Source organism: Tarenaya hassleriana, unplaced genomic scaffold (genome assembly GCF_000463585.1).
Source record: "Tarenaya hassleriana unplaced genomic scaffold, ASM46358v1 Cleome1, whole genome shotgun sequence".
Lineage (NCBI taxonomy): Eukaryota > Viridiplantae > Streptophyta > Magnoliopsida > Brassicales > Cleomaceae > Tarenaya > Tarenaya hassleriana.
The window spans coordinates 11,594,863-11,617,285 of record NW_010960187.1 but is presented as its reverse complement, the minus strand read 5'-3'; the positions used below and the strand labels follow the sequence as shown (position 1 = coordinate 11,617,285).

At 37.1% G+C, this 22,423-nt stretch overlaps 2 protein-coding genes across 2 annotated transcripts; both read left to right on the top strand.

Moving 5' to 3' along the window:
* The first annotated feature begins 11,515 nt into the window (after window positions 1-11,515).
* On the top strand, window positions 11,516-12,489 carry LOC104823801 (MLP-like protein 328). The gene is made up of 2 exons (XM_010555533.1): window positions 11,516-11,735; window positions 11,995-12,489. The coding sequence occupies exons 1-2, from the start codon at window positions 11,549-11,551 to the stop codon at window positions 12,264-12,266; spliced, it is 459 nt and encodes a 152-aa protein (XP_010553835.1). The 5' UTR covers window positions 11,516-11,548; the 3' UTR covers window positions 12,267-12,489.
* Window positions 12,490-21,152: 8,663 nt separating this feature from the next.
* LOC104823795 (MLP-like protein 328) lies at window positions 21,153-22,067 on the top strand. The gene is made up of 2 exons (XM_010555521.1): window positions 21,153-21,370; window positions 21,471-22,067. The coding sequence occupies exons 1-2, from the start codon at window positions 21,184-21,186 to the stop codon at window positions 21,755-21,757; spliced, it is 474 nt and encodes a 157-aa protein (XP_010553823.1). The 5' UTR covers window positions 21,153-21,183; the 3' UTR covers window positions 21,758-22,067.
* The last annotated feature ends 356 nt before the right edge of the window (window positions 22,068-22,423 follow it).

Genomic DNA, 22,423 nt, shown 5'->3' with positions numbered 1-22,423 from the left:
CTATAATGTCCGTTTCATACCAACCATGAATTTGTAGAAGTGAAAATTATCTCCAAAATTTTTAAAAAAAAAATTAAGAGGGCGTAGGTGCATTCTCATGATAAAAAGAAATTTCCAACTTCTTTCTCTCACAAGCCAAATGCATAGGTAATGTATTTTATATATATATACTGATGGTAAACATTTTAACCCCCAAGGATTTTACAGTATGTCCAGGTTGGTCAATTTCATATAATTTAGTGACAGAAGATATGTCATCATCATAATTTTAATATCCTGTTCGTCTAAAGCAAAAGCCACCCCAGTTGTAAAAACCCCACATCTCTCTCTCTCTCTCTCTCTCTCTCTCTCTCTCTCTCTCTCTCTCTCTCTCTCTCATATTTGCAGACGAACAAGAAGACAACCTTGTCACCAATTAATATATTCCTCAGAAAGCGAACCATCAAAGGTTTCGGATACAACTGGATCAGCTCGAGCCCAACATGGTCCTACGTACTTCACTTTCGGGGTAATCATCGAAACCCTAAACCTAAAACCTTAAACCCCAAGTTCACTTCACCCAAAGTTCAAGCACAACTCACACATCACTTCCCCATTTTCCGACAAAGCAACAAAACCACCTTAACTGCCAACCCCCCAACCCCATATTTATTGCGATCCCACATGCATGGGTTTTGCTTCAGTTCTTCACAGGCAAGAACTCGTAGTAGTAGCAGTAGTCATTGCAGCAGTACCGGTTTTGGTTTTTGGTTCCGGTATAACCTGCTGGTTCGGCTTCCTTAACCGGAAAGAGATCTAGGGTTCGGATTTCTCTTGTTTCTTCTTCATCATCACCGACTTCGTATTGGCTTCGGTTCATAATGATCTCTTTTTCCGGTTCTGGGATTTCCGACATGATGGTCAGATGGTTATTGAGCTGTGAAGTGACGGACGGGATCAGGGGGATTTGACACGTGCCGTATTTTTGTTCCCAACATATCATGAAAAAAGTTTCTATTGCCCCTCTCTGGACTCCTTACTTGTTCGACTTTCCATACATATGTATATATATATATGCTTACTCACACTATTATATACATATATACAATACATATCGTGTATATATGTATATATATATATTATATCAAAATTATCAGAGATTCTGTCTGTTTGGTATGCTTTGACATACTTCTTACATGTTTCTAGGATTGATTAGTACGTTGTATCATCGCATATAATGTTCCAAAAGCAAGGCCAAATTAAAATCTACAAAAGAGATATATATAATCACATACATATATATATATATATATATATGTGTGTGTATATATACCTGAGTGGCTGAAGAAGATGGGCAGCTCTTTGTCTGCTCAACTCGGCGACCGCCTGTCCCTCTCAATAATACTATTGACATCGTCAACCATATCTCAGAAACTAGCATGCACAGCTATATATATACACACGTACTTTACATAAACATATAAAACAATAATATGTCTCGTCTCATTTTGAAAAAGTGTACGTGGTCGTTTAAAGATTTGTTACTATTCTTTAAATCTACACTTTTGCTTAGTTGGTTATATGATATATCACTATATATACTTATGTCTAATAATATTTTTTCTTAGTGCTTTTTAAGCGATCATAGGCGGCATTATTAATGGACTCCCTATGTGTTATCATGGGATCAGCTATAAAACTGCACACTCTATTTAAAAAAAACAAACAAAAGTGGTGGAGACGAATACTGTTAGATAAATTTATGCCGGTTCTTAAATTTAGCACAGGTGATTAATTTCAAACATGTAGTTGCAAATACGTTATCGGTTTATGACTTAGTCTTAATTATGCGACATTCTTGTGAAGTCTACTGATATACACACACACACTTTTGAAGAAAATACACTCAAAGAGAACGTAAAATTATGATTCGGGATCAATAATTAGTTACCTGATAAATCATGTTCAATGCGTCGGCGTTTCTGGCGATCTCTGGCCTTGTGATTCTGGAACCAGTAGAACACGTTCTTTCCCTCTATTCTCCCAAAGTCTCGGAGCTTAGACGCTATTTCTCGGATCTGTTCGGTGGTTGGGGCTCGTGTCTCTCCTCGGTAAATCTCTTCCAACGCCGTTATTTGCTCTGCCGTCGGGTTCCATCTCGAACTCCCTCTCTCGTCCTCATCATGATTCCATTCGCCGGCATTGCCTACGAATGTGCAATTCAAGGGGAAAAAATATGGCAGAGTGAGCAATATTCTGCACATATGTATCGTAAACAATCTTTACGTATATATATCAAGTGAAAGGAAACAATGGTAAATATTCATATATCTACGTGTAACTATACACATATATATATATATATATGTGTGTGTGTCGGAATTAGTGCTGGTGTTCCTCCTTCCCCGGCAGTGGTGTTGACGATATCTTGTTTGAGCGACCCAAGTCCATATATACGACCGTATTTGTTCGGTTTTACGGTCTGAATTCAAATATCTCAATTAGTATGTTATTTAATTATAACTAAAAAATAAAACATTATAAGAAATAAAAAATAAACCAACTAATTACCTTGACATATAGTTTATCGATTTGTTGTTGGGATAATTGCGTTGTAGTATTCATTCCCAACGCAGTCGCTTGAGATTCTTCAAGCGTTGTTTGCTGTGATATATATATATATAAGAGTTAAAAATGTAATAATTAATCTATATTTATAAAACTATTTATATATTTAAAAACGTACCGCTTGTTCGATCTCGTCGATCAAATTTTTGGCTTTCCCGTCGATTATAATACCATCTTTTCTTGTATGTGTAACCTTTAACACATCAAGGAGCGATGGTCGCTTTCCACATGTTCGGGCCTACAAACAAAATTTTTATAACATGAATAATTTTCTATATATTATATATATGGTGTTTGAAAATATATATCAATTAATTACCAATGCATGCATGACCCGACTAAATGGCTTTCGGCCCGATGTATACTTGCTTGGACCGGTTTCGGGAGTCACGTCCATCTTTCTACTTTGGGCCGCCTTTTTACTTCTTGCAATGTTGATGAGGTTCTCCCAATACTCCACCATCTGCGCCCACACCTCGGTTTCAATGTTCTTCGGAGGAGAACGATCTGGTTTCATCTGCCAATATCGTTTATACCTATTGACCTTGGATTTGAGTAGGTCCATGACACATCTTTTCCATACATCATAGACCCTCGAGGTATGCACCTCATCCCAATATCAAGATTGCTAAAAAAACTTAATTAAAATTATTAAACACATTTTTTTATTAATTTACTAATTTTTTAAAAAATTACTTACAGTAAAACTAGCAAACCAATTGCTGTGAGTGGTCTCGGGTAATGACGACCAATTCATCCAAGGTCCAGTAAAATTACTTTCGATGAACGATGAGACGGAATTATTAACCGCCTCATCGACATTAAACCTAAAAATTACAAATATAAGTAATATTTTTAAACAAATTTATATATTAATTTTATAAAACAAATAATCAAAGTTTACCACAATGCTCCATCCTCTTTGTTAGGATGGAGTTTACGCAATCGCGTCCTCTGTGGATTGGACGTGATGTCGGAGTACTGCACCCGCTGTGAAGGTTCGGGAGTTTGTTGTGGCGGAGTCGATCCGCTACCGCGTCCGTAGCTACGTGCAGCAAATCTCCTATCCATTTTCCTGCAAAATAAAACAATTATTAAAATTTATATAAATTATACACGAAAATATAATTGCGTTATCGAAAATATATAAATTTTACCGAACGTTTTGGTAATAGAGGTAGAGAGAAGGGTTTAGGGTGTTGGGAGAAGAGTTTAGAGAGAGAAAGTGAGTTGTATGTTGGAAGTATGGAGAGTAGAAACGAAATTCGTTCCTATATATAGCGGAACTTTGCAACAAAATTTCGTTTCAAAGTAGCAACGAAATTTCGTTGCTACACGGACTAGAAACGAAATTTCGTTGCAACGTCAGAGTAGTAAATGCGTGCAGTGAATTCGCCTGAGACTATATTGGATTTCACGCACGTTAGCGACGAATTTGCGTTGCTACGTCCTGTAGCAACGAAATTTCGTTGCTAAAGCGATTCAAATCGTTGCAAGGTGTCAGATTTCTGCAACGGTCAAATCGTACCGTAGCAACGAAATTTCGTTGCTAAGTCAGGTAGCAACGCAATTTCGTTGCTACGGGACACGAATCGTTGCTACTTGTCGCCTGAATGCAGACCGATTTTGCATGTAGGTCGCAACGAAATTGCGTTGCTAAATCTATATTTATTTATTTTTCAAACAGAATCTTCTTCATCCTCATCGTTTACATCACTTTCATCGGGTTCACTATCTTCTTCTTCAACAATATTTTCATCAACATGTAGAATATCATCTTCAATATGACCAATAAGATTATCAACTGACGGCAATGTCAACGCGTTTAGTTATTCGACGTCATGAATGATTTCTTGCAGAGGTAGCATTGTTGAATCGGTTGCATTTTCTTCATGGGATATTCGTCGTGGTTGTATTCTGATGACCGCACCCCATTGTTCCCCCCGCCGTTACACACTTGGGTACGAGATAAAACACACCTGATCAGCTTGGGATGAAAGGATGAATGGATCGTATTTTTTATACTTCCTTGTCATGTTAACATCAACAGTTTCGGCAGCGTTTTTTCTGATGCCTCTGCCTTGTGTATGATCAAACCAGTCACAGTTGAATAAAACCATTCGTAGTCCAACGTAACTGTTGTATTCGAGAACCATGATTTCCTTAAGAATGCCGTAGAAATCAGGTTCATTCGGTACGTCACAGCTTACGGAATCTCGGACACAAATTCCGTAGTTAGATACTCGTCGTTCTGAACCATGATCGAATGTGTGAAACGTGTATCCTCTTGTGAACATGATCGGATAACATGTCATCTTTCTCGATGGACCGTGGATCAAATCTTTCAACCAGACTGGATGATGCGGAGATTGTTGAACCTGAAATCAATGAGACAATTATGGTTACATTTAATATTATAATAATAAACTTAGACAGAAATTAAAGAAGTTAACTAATACTTACATACTGATATAACCAAGTCGAGAAGAATGTTTCTTTCATCTTGATCAGACCATCACCATCAATATCTGGATGTTGACGTATCATGTCCTCGTCAAACAAACGCTCAATGGGTCGAATGTCTTCACAATTCAATAAGATGTAAGTGTGTGTGTGTCGATACTCCTCTTCGGTTAACCAACGTCGATTGGATTTTCCACTAAGCCGTCCAGTCTGGTAGAACATATCTGGCACAATTTCGTTGTATTCAAACAGTCGCTCTTCGTCTGCATGTGTAGATACACTTCTGTGTTTCGTTTGGACACGAGGCTCGAAGTAGTAGTTTGTAAAAAATGTCACCTCCTCATTAACGTACTTTTTTACGATTGCACCTTCTTGTTTATTCTTGTTTTTCACCTTGCGCTTAAGATGGTAGAAGAACCTTTCAAACGGATACATCCATCTGAATTGAACCGGTTCTCCGAGGATTGCTTCATCTGGAAGATGTATCGTCAAATGCTCCATAACATCGAAGAATGATGGGGGGAATATCTGTACATCAAACATGACAATTAAAATTTCATATAACATAAACTTAAATAAATTACAAAAAATTTAGTTTCTTACCTTTTCAAGCGCACACAGAATGATCGGAATATTAGTCTTCATAGTTTCGACATCTTTGACATTTAAGTTCTTAGAACAAATGTCTCGGAAGAAAGTGTTGATACCTGTAACGATATTAATTTTATAAGCGTAAGATATTGTGTTGTTCATTACATGTGGTTAATTTTAATTAGAAATATGCACACGTACCGCATAAAGCTTCGGTTACAGGTTGTGGTAGCAGTTCACCGATGGCAACGGGAAGTAGACGTTGCATAAATACATGACAATCATGATTTTTCATCCCATGTAGCTTTCCACCTTCCAGATCAACACACCTGAAGCATATCCATCTGAAAACTTGACTTCATCTCTCAACCACTTCAAAATCGCAAGATTTTCATCTTTAAAGAGTCTGAAGATGGGAACAGGAGCTTTTCCATCTGCTCTGATCTCCAAATCTTTCCGAGAACATATGTCCTTAACATCCATCCTTGAAGCGATGTTATCCTTTGATTTACCTACAATAAATTTATATTAAACAAAATGTATATAAATTAAATAACGACAAAATTATTAATGGAAAAATGGAAAAAATGTTACTTTTCACATTCATGAGTGTGTTGATGATATTATCGAAAAAATTCTTCTCAATATGCATGACGTCGAGATTGTGATGAAGTCTATGAGTACGCCAGTACGGTAAATCCCAAAAGATACTTCGTTTATACCAATTATGGTAATCACCATACTCATGTGGTTTGGAATGCCCATTTCCTCCACATTCGGTTGTTTTTTGCACGCCGAAAATGTTATCGATACGCTCGTACAATATTTCATCATCCATCAGGAGAAGAGGCCTTGGATCGTTCACAACTTTGTTCCGTCTAAAAATTTTTTTGTTGCGCCTCCATGGATGATCCAATGGTAAAAATCTGCGATGACAATCAAACCAACATGGTTTCCGCCCATGTTTTAATTGAAATGAATCAATCTCATTCATGCAATAAGGACATGATAAACGTCCATGAGTACTCCAGCTAGACAACATTCCATAAGCCGGAAAATCACTGATTGTCCACATCAACACTGCTCTCAAGTTGAAGTTCTGCCTTGTTGAAACGTCATACGCATCAACACCTTGTTCCCACAACATCAATAATTCATCAATCAAAGGTTGGAGGAACACATCAAAACTCTTCTCCGTATGAGAAGGTCCCGGCAGTAATATCGTCAGAAATAAAAACTCTCTTTTCAAACACATTTCCGGCGGTAGATTATACGGCGACAACACAATTGGCCATAATGAATATTGTTTCCCAGACTGACCATATGGTGCAAATCCATCAGTGCATAAACACAGATAAACATTTCTCACCTCACAGGCAAAATCAGGATATAGCTGCACAAAATGCTTTCATGCCTTACCATCTGATGGATGACGCATGTTGCCTGAATCTGAAACATGTTCTCCGTGCCAACGCATCTGAGATGCTGTCTTGTGAGGTTCATATAATCTCTTCAATCTGTCTGCTATCGACAAATAAAACATCCGTTTATACAGCACTCTTTTACGTTGCACATTTTTCCTGGGTTTGAATCGATCAGCTCCACAAAATCGACAATTCGATAACTCTTTGTCATCTCCAGACCAAAAAATCATGCAGTTGTTCTGGCATACATCGATTTTGATAGCCCTCGTGCCTAATGATCCCATGAGTTTAGACATATTGTAGAAAGAATGAGGAGCATGGTTACCTCCAGGAAGATAATCGGTCACCATCTGACATACCTCGTCCATACAATTCTCCGTCAGATTATAACTCGACTTCATGCCCATCATTCGTGCTGAAAGAGATAATTGGATAATCCTTTTACGCACCCTTCATATATAGGTTGATTAGCTGCCTCCAACAAATCAAAAAACTTCTTTGATTCGTTGTTCGCTTCTTCATCTTCCCTGTTAGAACAAAACTGAGAAGGGAATGCATCTTGAACCATATCAACGTAACGGTTAGATGGCCTCCCAACAAATTTGTCGTTAATGGTAGGAACATTAACAACATCGAGCGTTTCACCGTGATAAATCCATACATAATAATTTGGAACAAAACCTCTTTTGAATAGATGTTTTATAACCACCTCTGGAGTAAGAAATTTAGTATTTTTGCATCGTGCACACGGACAATATATTTTACCCGTTCTTACGCACTGATTCTGACTTGTCGTAAATTGCATGAAATTCTACAACCCCTCTTCATACTGGATGCTTAAACTGCCCGTAGATGCATCAATTCTCTCGTATAACCATCGTCTAGAGTGATAAATATCATCTCCACTCGATGTCATTTTTTTTTACGATATTTTGAAGTTTGAACGGGAAGAGAGAGGAGGGGAAGGATTTTATAAAAATTTTTGCAACGCAATTTCGTTGCTAATCTAGAAAACTAGCAACGAAATTTCGTTGCAACGTAAAAACCGGTTAATAGACTTCACCGTTTTGCAACGCAATTTCGTTGCTAGGTTTCTAGATTAGCAACGAAATTGCGTTGCAAAAAAGACTTACAATGCAATTTCGTTGCTACCAGAAAGCGCAATTCTGACACCGAATAATTTTCGTTGCTAATACCATGAGCAACGAAATTGTTGCGTTGCTACGTAGCAACGAAATTGGATTGCGTGGCAAATGCGTTGCAAAACGTTATACGTTACAACGAAATTTTCGTTGCTAATAGCAACGAAATTGTTGCATTGTAAAAGCGTTGCTAGGCGTTGTCGTTGCGTTGCAAAATCGTTGCAACATTTTCGCCCGTCAAATAACGTTGCTAATCGTTGCAAGTCGCAACGCAGTTTTTCGTTGCTACGTAGCAACGAAAAAAATGCGTTGCTAAGCGTTGCAAAAACGTGTGAATTCGTTGCTATTGCGTTGCAAATTTTTTTCGTTGACAAACGTTGCTAAAGCGTTGCAAAATTTGCAACGAAAATTATTTCGTTGCAAATTTCGTTACAAAATCGTTGTTTTTTTGTAGTGAATTAGCTATGGATTTGCGTCGAAAATTTCCGTCGCAAATACTAATTTCATTTATTTTGTTATTTTCGATGAAAAATTTTCAAATTTTCGCGGTTTTCGAAGTGCGGTTTATGTCAATGGAAAGAGGTTTGATGAGCTCGTTGTTGGGGATGTAGCCATGCCCATGGTATGAACGATCTCATTCGACAAATTGGTTTTCTTTTTTTGTGAAAATAGAAAAGGGTGGATATACTTTGTCAAACTTTAAGAAAATTTTGATGTTTGCCAAATGATGAAAGGTTTATAATTGGGCAGGGTGGAAAGCAAAGGGGCTATATATATAGAATATATGCATATATATGTATATGCGATCAATATAACATATGTATATGCTTCAACTTTTTCAGCAAAATGGACGTGATTGTTGGCATTGGACCATTCATATTTTTGGACCCGTTTTGATGGGCCGACTAGTCTGGTCGGTAAGCTACGTGGATTGGATCCATATCCAATCTCTTATAATGAATTACGTATGTACGTTCGTCTCCGTACGCTAGCTACTGTATTCCAATCAATATCCAAACTTAAGCGGCTCGTAATGTAACAGCATAGCTATGCTGAAAAATCTCAATTTCTTTGAATAATTTCCTGATCTTATATATGGTTATTGAGAAGGCTAGACTCCGTAGAGGCACGCATGTTATGCCATTATAATTAAGAGCCGAGTTATTTTCAAAGGATTATAGTCCTAAGGAAAAGTCCCCAAACGTTATGTATTCAGTTACATACATATAAACAGACATATATGTATATGTATGCATGTTTACATATATATATATATATATATATCAACTTAGATGAAATAAAAAAACTGAGACCAAAGTGAAGTGGAAGCATATTAAATCTTCAACTTTGCACAATCCCAAGGTGCTTCTATTTCCGTGTTCATCTTCTTTTTTCTCGTAACATTTTTTTTTAATTGACACGAAGGATTACGCGGAGGTGACGCGTCTTATCATCTTTCCATCAATATCCCAATTAAAAAATATATATATATATTATATGATTTTTTGCAATCATTTTTTTTCCAGCGACAGAGACCGCAAAAGCATGAAAATCGACGAAAACTTAGCTAGCATATATTATAGAAAAAAAGTAGTAAATTTCGCTATGCAATCTCAATATTCGGATCCTTCATTTTCTTATATATATATACATATATATAAGTATCCTTCATTTGAGAAAGTGTGAGTTCGAGTGAAAAAAAAAAGGTGCGTATTAATAATAGGGCATATGCGATATATCTGCGGGTAAGTAAATCGATGATAAAACTTGAGGTGACGAGCGGACAAAATCAAGATGGGGCATTGTCACGTATCAGATTCGTACCAGAGAGCTCTGAATAAATTTAATGAACGTCTTGGAAACGAAAGTGGGACCTTTGATCTTCATTGATGACGGGACCGCGAAATAATGCATACTTCTTGCGTCGTAATTATGATATGACATACCACATTCTTGATTGTGTCCACCGATACATACATACATACATATATATATATATATATATATATATATATATCAATACCAAAAGAGCTGGATTTAAATATGGAGATCTCATTTAGACCCATCTCATTAAATTTATTAGAACTGGTATTTTATGATCGCACCCCAAGTTTTGAATGTGTGTATATATATATACACATACACACCAAAAGATCAGGATTTAATTATGGAGATCTCATTTAGCACCCATCTCATGAACGATTATCAATATTAAAAATCTGTCCTACCATTATTTTATATGATACACAGTATCTAACATCTAATTAACTTTTATTATAAATGTCGAATTTATCGGGGAAACAAAAAGAAGAAAACAATCTCATTACCTGATATATTTTGTAAGCTTCAATTTTCTTTTCGATGGACCTCCATGGTTTTAAATAATTATTTTATTTTGGGTTGACACTTTAAATAAGTACTGTTTAATTATAGTTGTTGTCGTTGCTCTGTCACTGATATTTGGAATTATTGATGGTTTTAAGATTTGTGCGGTTCAACAAATATCCGATTTCGTTCCTTACCCTTGTTCTTAATTATATACAGTAATAATATATATTTATTATGCGACAACTGGATATCTTACGTCATATCTGTATTTTTCATACGGATTAATCACTAGGTCTATCATTAGAAAAAAAAAACATAGAATTCCAATCATTTTCGCCTTTCCCTGGATACTTTATTCGTGTTCATCATTTTTCAACACCTAATCCCAAACATGATAACAACTTGGAAAACGTGAGTGTTTTACGACTCTATATAATCAAAATTTATTCGTAGCTAACGTGCGTGTATATATATATATATATACATGCATTTGTTTTGGTAAATCTACGGCTGTTAATTTAAATATGCAGCGTATGCGGGCTGATATAAGTCTTGTGGACTTGGAACGTATAAAGAATTAAATGTAGGTTCTAATATAATTCGAGAGAAATCTGAAAATAAAACCCCATCCATGGAAACGGTTGTTGAATTGTGGTTGGGATCGTTAGCTCAGAAGAACATGCATGTGCGCCCACTACTCCCATTAGTTATACGTCTATACGTGTGTGTGTGTGTATATATATATAATATCCGCATTAATTAGATACAGATATACATATCTAAATCGGTTGAATCATACGCGTTTTGTTCCTCAACCAATATTTTTTTTTTATTGACAGTGAGTCTAAAAACGGTAACTCTCTCACGCATGCCGTTTAACTGCATGAGTGAAAACAGTCTATGCATGGCTCTCTATAAAAGGCAGAGGCAAATGCAAGTGTTGCTCATCAAACAAAACCCTAAGCTTAAAATAGAAAATACAGAGAGGAGGAAATGGCGACGTCGGGAACTTACGTGACGGAGGTGCCGCTGAAGGGATCGGCCGAAAAGCATTATCGACGGTGGAGGAACGAGAACCACCTCTTCCCCGAAGCCATCGGCCACCACATCCAGGGCGTTACCGTCCACGACGGCGAATGGGACTCCCACGGTGCCGTCAAAATCTGGAACTACACTTGCGGTATTCCTCTCTCTCTCTCTCTATATATATATATGTATATATGCCACCACCCTTTACATAAATCGCATGAATGCATGGATATCTATTTATGTTTTTGTCCGTCTATCTAAAAAACGGCCGTCTGATTATCAGTTGTGCACTCAGAGAGGAATTTGCTTGAGTTTAACATATGAGATTATCATTATATATTGATTATAATGATGGGCTGTGTTATATATATATATATGCGTGAATCGTGTACCTATGAACGTGGATACAGATGGGAAGCAGGAAGTGTTCAAGGAGAGGAGAGAGATAGACGACGAGAAGAAGGCGGTGACGTTTGTGGGACTGGAAGGGCACGTGATGGACGAGCTGAAAGTGTACAATGTGATATTCCAATTCATACAAACTTCGGAAGATGGGTGCGTTTGCAAAGTCACTATGATTTGGGAGAAACGCAACGACAATTCTCCCGAACCCATCAACTACATGAAGTTCGTGAAGAGCCTCGCCGCCGACATGGACCATCATATCATCAAGCAGGCCTAAATTTCTATGGATTATCCATCCATGCACGATATCCATGGATTATATTAGTAATAATTAACAATAAAACATGTTTCTGTTTGTTGGTCTTTTGCAAGATCTCTGCTACTAAATGCAGAGCGTGATCGTATTGTTTTTATATATATGTTTGCATGTATGTAAGTTTGAATAAGAAATCCGTGTGAGAGATGGGTGTTTTATGTATAAAATCCATATTTTACATTGATTTGTCGAAGTGGTATACTTTACTTTGAATCAGGAATACGTAAGTGTGAAGAGATTTATAGGTACGATATATCATAGAGTGAATATTTTATCTCAGAAAAAACCGCTCAAGATCTAAATAAATTTGAATATTCATATTTTTTATAGGGATAAATTATGACGTTTCCACAATGCTTATCCAATAATCAAGTTTGTTAGTGCAATTATTTGCACATATGTTGTTTTGATTGTTAAGTGGATAATGTAGGTTCAACAACCTTGAGAGATTTTAGGAGAGAAATCCAGCAAGATACAATTTAAGATATTTTGAGTTAATTCCGAAGAGTTAGAGAAAAAGTCAAAGACTAAGAGATTGAGATGGACTCAATGTCAACCACTTGGAGAGATTTTAGGGAAAACAATCTGAAGAGATAGAGTCAGGAAGTTTAGATTTGACTTGAAGAGATGAAGATAGAATCAAAGCTAATAAGATTTGAGGAGATTTGAGAAAGACAAGACCTTGGAGATAAAGTCAAAGACTTAAAGAGAAAGGTAAAGATGAGATCTTGGATATAGAGATGAAATCGAAGAGAATTAAAGAGGAGTCTATCAAATCAATTCGTGGAGATCTAAGGCGAACTGGATGAGCCTATATAAAGGAAACACAAGCTGCATATCAGTTCTCACGGAGAGCAAAACAAATTTTACTAAAGAGAGTCTTTTTGTTGGTGAGTGATAACTCGCGTTTGAGTGAGTATGTGTCTGATGAAGAGAGCGATCGGGCAAATCTCTTTTCTCTGTTGAGTGTTTGGACGTGGATATCTGAGGGGGAGACCTAATGGAAAAATCTCTGTTTCTTTGGTGATCGTTTATGTTTGGTAAGGTTTTTTATCAGTAGAATTCATTGTGAGAAGGAGTTGAAACTCAGGGGGAGTTTCATCTCGGTGTTGAATAGCTCTAACAAAAAGTGAATTGTACTTAACTGTTTTTTCTCAAGTAAATAGAACTGGTTAGTTTTTTCGTTTTATTTTTTGGGGGTCCAACTTTTTCAAAGTTGATAATTATTAAAAAAATCGGGAGAATAGTTACACTGTAAAAAAAATATAAACTTTTTAAAAAACTAAAACAACAAATTGTCACGGCTGTGTATGCTAGTCCTAGATCAAAGGAGAGGTTGCAGCTTTGGCAGTACCTAACCCAATTATCAAGACAAATTCATGATCCTTGGTTTGTTGGAGGAGACTTCAACACTCTTGCCTTCTCTTCGGAAAAAATAGGGGGAGCTACAATATCAGATAGTAGATGTAGGCCTTTCAGGGATTTCATCGATGAATGTAAGTTGTTGGATCTTGGATTCATTGGCTCTCCATTCACCTGGAAGAGAAGCCATGTAGAGGAACGACTAGACAGAATATTGGGGAATTTGGAAGGGATTTCGATGTTTTCTCATAATTCTGTCTCACATCTAGTTCGGATAAAGTCTGATCTGTTGAAGAAAATAAAAAGAAAGAGACGTTAGAGACTTTCACGGAGAACCAAATCTTATGCAATCAATCCACACTTGTCTCATTTGTATCAATTGTCAAATGTTTCTTTTTGTTTCAAATTCTCTTATGGTTCATTCCTTTTTTCTTTTTCTATATTTTCCTATTTAATAAGCCTTTGCATAACATTTGATTAATAAGAAATTCTGGAGAGTATCACATCTTCATCTTCACGTGATTCTCCTTTGGTTGTTCTACTCTTTGTCTCTCTTATCAATCATTCATAATCTTTTTTATATAATTTCTCACATTGTATCAGAGCAAGATCCATGGTGATCACTATTCTCTTTTCCGCTGTATAATTTTTCAAGAAAAAAACCCTATCCCTTTTGTAATAAACACCAAAGAGGAGAGAAACATGACATACGGATTGGCGTATGAAGATTTCAAGGTCATAGCAACCTTTGAGTACATCCGAAAATTCAAGTTGCTCCAAAATGCATGGAGTAACATGCTTGAAGAACAAAGAGACAAGGCGTTCAAGGGTGTTTGGGATAGAATCAAGGAGTTTCATCCCGATCTAAGCATCGAAACGCGTAAATTAAACTCTATACTTTTCTTGGATTTTTGGATGGTATACACAACAAACTAATCTTGCAGGTTATAAAAGCCAAAGGGAAAATATCCCTCATGGAAGCAAAAATGATGTGGTGCGAAGAACGCACTCAAAACATCATAAACGAGGAACAACACGAGTGGTTGTCTGAAGAAGAGATGACCGATCAAACCGTCCGAGAATTCTTCATTGAATACATGACGCCTATTCATCCACAACGCGAGGGGGAATGTGAGGAGATCATTCCCACGTGTGTGGATGATGGGAGGTTAAATGAACAACTTAATGAAGAGGGTGAAGAAAAAATGATACAAATCGAAGAAGTCGAACACACGGGAAAAGTAGGAACGGATTGTTCAAAAGAAGAAGAAGAAGAAGAAGGGAATCAAATGGAGTTCGTAAAGGACGATGACCTACAAATGGAGGCAAAGAACCCCGAAAATGAGGCATCATCTATGGAGAACAACCTTGTCCCATTCGTTCTTCCCAAGGCAAATCCGATCATGCATTTCCAATGCATCGACAATAGAGTTTGTCATTCATTCTTCTCTCCAATTCACTTTGAGTTTGTTATTCCAAATGATATGTTTGGTGTTTTAAGTGTCATTGGGCAGAAAATAAAAGACACGCTCATGATGAGACGTTGGAGTACAAAGCAAACAAACTCAATGGAAGTCCATATACAGAGGCAAAAGTCGAAGTGTGAAAAAATATCCGAAGAAAAGGTAACATTACCTATAAGTTTATACAACTATAAGCTTGGTAAAAACACTCTCAAACTTTATGTTTTTTATCCCGGAGAACATATTCAAATCTTGCATAGTGAACAAAACATATTAGTTCGAAACACTCTTGCCCATGAAAGTGGTATAAACGATATGTTTCTAACGTTTAATGAAAATTTGAATATCATGCTTAGTTTAGAATATAAATCAAACATGAATCTAATCATAAAAATAATATTTCACGTTTCAAAAATATTAAACTTAGCATTTATGCACATTAGAACACTATTTTTACTCTTATTCGATGAAGGACATATTGTTGAATGTTTGCAATCGATTTTTCGTATCAAACGGAGCCTCCCTTGCGATTTCTAACAAATTTGTTGAGTTTATACAGAAAAGGATGTGTGTTATGGTGGATAAACCAAAGGAAACGTCATGGAAAACGATCACACACTTGAAGGAGAATCGGCATGAACATGAAGACATATGCTCGTCAAGATTAGTTTTTCGATATTTCTCCAAACTAATCTTGAGGGGGAATGTTGAAGAAAATAAAAAGAAAGAGACGTTAGAGACTTTCACGGAGAACCAAATCTTATGCAATCAATCCACACTTGCATCATTTGTATCAATTGTCAAATGTTTCTTTTTGTTTCAAATTCTCTTATGGTTCATTCCTTTTTTCTTTTTCTATATTTTCCTATTTAATAAGCCTTTGTATAACATTTGATTAATAAGAAATTCTGGAGATTATCACATCTTCATCTTCACGTGATTCTCATTTGGTTGTTCTACTCTTTGTCTCTCTTATCAATCATTCATAATCTTTTTTATATAATTTCTCACATGATCATTGTCCAATCCTCTTCAATTTATTGGATAGAGATGAAAGAGGCTTTGATAGAAATTTTAAATTTATGGCCGCTTGGATAAGTCATCCTCAGTTTAATGAGTTTGTGAAGCAGGCCTGGCAACCTTCCCACAATATTTTGAATACAATTAATGAATTCTCGCGGCAAGCAACTCAGTGGAATAAACATATATTTGGGAGCATTCACAGACGGAAGTCGAGACTTATGGCTCGAATTACCTTTAGACAGTTTTCTTCTAGAATTAGAAAGTTTACTTAAGAGAGAGTTTGAACTCGTGCTCCACCGGGAGGAGCTTTTCTGGTTCCAGAAATCAAGGGCTGATTGGATTAATAGCGGGGACAGAAATACAAAATTCTTTCATGCAAAAACGATGATCAGGCAGAAGAGGAACAAAATTTTCCAATTGAGGGATATGGATGGGCAATGGGTTTTGAACGAGGCTCTTCAGAAGTTAGTGGTTGGTCACTTTGAGAAGTTATACTCTGAGGATGATATTGGTAACCAGAAGTGCCTTAGAGGTATGTTCCCACAACTAGAACCAGACAGATTAGCGTGTACTGCAGCACCCCCTTCACCGAACGAAGTTTACAGTGCCCATGCATCCTTTCAAAAGCCCAGGACCCGATGGTTTGAGTCCAATTTTCTATCAAAATCAATGGGGTATAGTTGGTAAAGATGTCGTAGATTTCATTACCAAGATTTTTGACGGAAATCTTCTCGATCCAGAGATCAACTATACATTAATCACCCTTATCCCAAAGGTTCAACATCCTGAGTTGGTTAATCAGCTACGTCCGATCAGTCTTTGCAATGTCATCTATAAGATCCTTACAAAATTGATAGCAAACCGCATTAAACCCCTCCTCCCCGAGCAGGTAGGACCGGAACAAAATAGCTTCGTGCCTGGACGCCATGTAACGGACAATATCATCATGGTGCAAGAACTGATACATTCCATGGATAGATTGAAGACCAGACGGGGCTTTATGGCAATAAAAGTGGACCTCGAAAAAGCTTACGATCGAATAAGGTGGAGCTTTGTTGAGGAGACATTAATGGAGATTGGGCTCCCCCAAACTCTCCGACACATTATAATGCAGTGCTTATCCACAGTTTCTATGAGCATCATTTGGAATGGGAAAAGATCAAGATGTTTCACACCGACAAGAGGTATTCGACAAGGATGTCCTCTTTCTCCCTATATTTTTGTCCTATGTATAGAGAGATTGGCTCATCTAATTAAGGATTTTTCCGGAATTCAAGTATCTCCCTGCATTAAGGGAAGATAAATGGAGGGGTTTCCAAGTTAAACGAGGCGCTCCTCCCATTATGCACCTTTTCTTCGCCGATGATCTAATTTTGTTCGCGGAAACATCTACATCCCAGATGCAGACAGTGTGTGATGTTTTGAATGTGTTCTGTGAGGCGTCCGGGGAAAAAGTTAACTCGAGCAAAACTCAAATACATTTTTCAGCTAATGTTAGTTTGGCTCTGAGAGATCAGCTCGCAGCGATGGCAGGGTATTCTGTTGCAGATGACTTGGGAAAATATCTTGGTATCCTTGTGTTCCACGCTAGGGTTTCGAAGAACATGTTCGATTTCATTATTGAGAAGACTGCTTCACGTCTAAATGGTTGGCAGAGCAAATTGTTGTCCCTAGCAGGTCGGATCACTCTCACCAAGTCGGTGATCAATACTATTCCAGCTTATATCATGCAAACAATTAAAATTCCTTCCTCGGTTTGCAATGAGTTGGATAGGATAATGAGAAACTTTGTTTGGGGATCTACCGAGACGAAGAAAAAGATCTCATTAGTGAATTGGGGATTAGTTTGCTCGCCTTAAAGTTGCCGTGGACTTGGTATTCGACCGATGTAAAGATTTAATAGAGCTTTTCTGATGAAATTGGCGTTCAAATTCCTTACATGCAATGATGAGTTATGGGTCCAATTATTAAGATGCAAATATATGTCTAGTAGTAACCAGTATGGGCATACACTTCCAACCCATAGTGGCTCGATCATTTGGCAAGGCATAAAATCGGTGTGGCAGTCAATGAGGGGTGGTTGTGCAAATTTGGTACAAGATGGAAAGAATACCGATTTCTGGCGTGATAATTGGGTTGAGGGAGATAAATCTCTAATAGGGTATGTGCAGGAGGAAATACGTGCTTGTATTTCTCCGATATCAGTGGTGGATTTTGTATCTACCGAGGGGTCGTGGATATGGGATAATTTTGCAACACTCATTCCTCATGCCACGTGTCTAAGAATTGCGAGTCAACCCCCTCCTAGACAGTCTGCAGGTACGGATAAGATAATATGGAGTGGTTCTCAAAATGGAAGTTGTTCAGTTAAAAGTGTTTATATGTATTTATGTCCAGATATAAAGAATTATTCTTCCTCAATCTGGTCGAAAGTGTGGAGATGGAAAGGTCCTGAGAGAATAAGAGTCTTCCTCTGGCTTGTATTGCATCAGAAGCTTGTGACCAATGTTGAAAGAGTGAAACGGAATATTGGTCTCAATAAAAACTGTCCCATGGGCTGTTTGTAGGAAGAATCTGTATTACACGTGTTAAGAGATTGCAGGATAGCGAGACAAATATGGACGAAGCTTGTCAACTCCTCGGCTCAATCGGCTTTCTTCTCGAGCGGATTCTTGGACTGGTTTGAGAGTAACCTGAATAGCAGATGGAAGTTTCACTTGTTGTCATGGAGCGGTATTTTTGGGATTACTTGTTGGTTTCTTTGGCGTTGGAGAAATGAGTTAATCTTTCAACATAGAGGTCATCCCAAGAGAATGGAACAGATAATACTCGGGTATGCTCAGCAAATTCATGAACTCGAAACAGCTAACCCGATAGCCTCCACAAAACGACCCAGAATGGAGAGGTACACTTACTGGACGGCACCTCAGCCCGATGTAGTGAAAGTTAATACGGATGGAAGCGTTCGGGGTCATCTTGGTCTTGCTTCAACAGGTGGTCTGATTAGAGATCATTGGGGTAATTGGCTGGTGGGTTTCTCTTCGAACCTTGGGATATGTTCAGTTTTCATAGCCGAAACTTGGGAACTCCTTTCTTGGTCTAAGATTGGCTTGGGATCGTGGGGCAAGAAAAGTCGCAGTAGAGGTGGATAACCAGGCCTTGATTACCGCTATCCAAAATTATCGAGGAGAATCTTCAATTGAAGGATCTATGATTGTTGAGATTCAAGAGTATTTAAGGAAGCCTTGGAACATATCATTGAACCATATCTTCAGAGAAGCTAATTCATGTGCTGATCATCTAGCTTTCATGGGACATACGCTACCTTGTGGTCTCACTCTCTTTGAAGTTCCGCCTCCCCAAATGGTCCAACTTTTAATGGCAGATAAGATTGGTGTCTCTTATAATAGATTGGGCAAAGTGTAATTGATTGAAGCTTTATCGTTTATATCCCAAAAAAAATAACAAATTGTCAAAAAAATCCACCACGTGGCGATCGAGTGGTCAAATTGAGGATGACAAAAAATCACCCAAGGATGCAGTCTTCGACTCAGCTGATGGGGAGAGGCGTGTTTTGGACCTTTGCTGCTGATACAAAGGTTGATACAAGATTTAGGATGGATGTACGGGATCGAAGTCGATGAACCATCTTGGTTATAAAAAAAGTTGTCAAAAAAATTAAATACACAATGCTTATCCAATAATCAAGTTGATAGATATTTATAAAAAAAATCGGGGGTGACACACGATTAATTGACAACAAAAATATCAAACCAATAAACAACTTGGCGTCTATGGATGAATAGTATTTATAGTTAGAACTTCGATGGCGCCAATTTAGTTCATGGGGATGGGGATATCGTCGGGCAATGCCTCTAAAGGAATACTTGTTAGTAAAATAAAGAAACGTGCGCGGACGTCATAATCTATGCTCTCAAAAAATGTGATGAAAATAAAGACCACGTGTGATGCCATTTTTATGCATGTATCTGTGAAGATTATTCGTAACAAAAAAATAAAAAGGAAACTGCTTCATTTATGACTGGTCCATACTGATCATTTATAACCATTTAATTCTTCACCCACCATACGTTTCCCACATCTAATTCTTACACCTTCCCAGAAAATATGATAAAAGCTATGGTTGGATCGGACCCTAGGGATGAGGAGCGGATATATAAATATATCCTTCATTTGCTATTTTGATTTCAATCTATATGTCTTTCAAGATGTAATCACTTGACCAAGATGGCCATTATAATACGGTGATCACATTGGATATATATTAAATTTATAATAGTTTCGTCAAATGTTCATATTGATTTGGTGCGATCACTGTAAATCTAACGTTATGATTAATGTGATTATGACCATGTTGTCATTTTTGGCCATATGATCATTATCATTCATTCATTAAAGGTTATGAGTTAAATGGATGGCTTTGATAATATGGGTTACAACTCATATGGGCCGAGACTAACTACATTGAAATTAACGAGTGGGCTAACAAACGAATTAGCGAATGGGTTACAACTCATATGGGCCAAGACTTTGTGGGCTAACAACAGAAACCCATTAATTTACCCGAATGTCTCTGGTCGATTTCAAGGATTGGTACGATTTGGTCGTTCATAATTTTTTTTTTAAAATTATGATATTCGCCACGCATTTCATCTTTACTGTTTTCAATTGGTGTGATCTACATTGCTTATGATTTGTGAATTAGCTTGTGACAAAAAAAAAACATGTACTAGCTCCAAAGAAATTAATTAAAAAAAATGGATATAAAATAGCCATGATTCTACGTTTGTCAACACCTAATTCCAAACGATGATTACAACTTAGAAAACGTGAAGTAGGACTAAACATGTTGCTATCCAACACATTACACATTATTGTGTAAAAATATGATAATATCCCGAGAAAATACGAAATGATCTCTCTCTATATATATGTATATATGTGTGTGTGTGTGTATAAAAACCAAATTAAGCAAAAGGATCCAAAGTGACAAAACACTTGAAAGGAAAATGGCGAGTTCGGGAACTTACGTGGGGGAGGTGTCGTTGAAAGGCTCAGCAGGACAACACTACGGAAGGTGGAGGAATGAGAACAATCTCTTCCCCGACGCCATCGGACACCACATTCAGGCCGTCAACCTCCACCATGGCGAATGGCACTCCCATGGCTCCATCAGAACCTGGCACTACACCTGCGGTCCGTATAATTATACATTTTTTTTATTCTGAAAACGTGAACACGTATGCATGCCACTGTAATGGATATTTATCGGTTTTGTTCCTCCAACGCTTGATAGAGGGAAAACAAGAGGTGTTAAAGGAGAAGAGAGAGATAGACGATGAGAAACAGACTCTGACGGCAATAGGGCTTGAAGGGAACGCCATGGAAGAGTTAAAGGTGATTACTTTCATCTTGCAGTTTGGCCCTAACCCTAACCCTAACCCTAACCCTAGCCAAGGTTGTGTCTGCAAAATCACTGTGGCATGGGAGAAACGCAACGAGAATGCACCCGAACCCATCAGATATTTCAAGTTAGTCAAGCAAATGGTCGCGGAAATGGACGATCACGTCCTCATTCCCTAACCAAAATGCCGTATAACATTAAGAGGCCTGTCCGAATGAGAAGCTGCTTTGATTCGGATATATATATATATATAAAGGCTTCATGATGAAGGCATGTTAAACTACTATATATGGGTTTCATCAATGTTATATACGAAATATATTGAATAAACCTAAACCCATATATGAATATGTTCCTATAGTATTGTTCATCTTTGCAATGTCGTCGTATGTGGAGAATTGTCGCGTCTCATATGGACTGTATGATAATGATATGATATTATATCCGAAGACGAGAGTTTGAATAAGAGCTTTCTGAATGTTGTTGTTATTTTTATATAAATAAATAGCATGAACTATTTCAGGGATTCTTGCAAATTATGGATTCCTAATGGTTTATACTATTTATTGGTAATTATGTATAATTGGTGAATAATATATTATTCATAATTAAATGAATAAAAATAGATGATATAGTCTTTTCCGTTCAAATTTTCAATTCATAATTCTACAACCATAAACAAAAGAAAAACTCAAATCAGAAATGAATCTAAAATATATACAAACTAAAAATCAAATTAAGAGTTTATAATGTGATAATTCTAATAATTGTAATTTATTAATCTTGCGTTTTAATATGAAAAGGTGTGATTTATAAAAATGAATCATCTCGACTTCATTAACAAT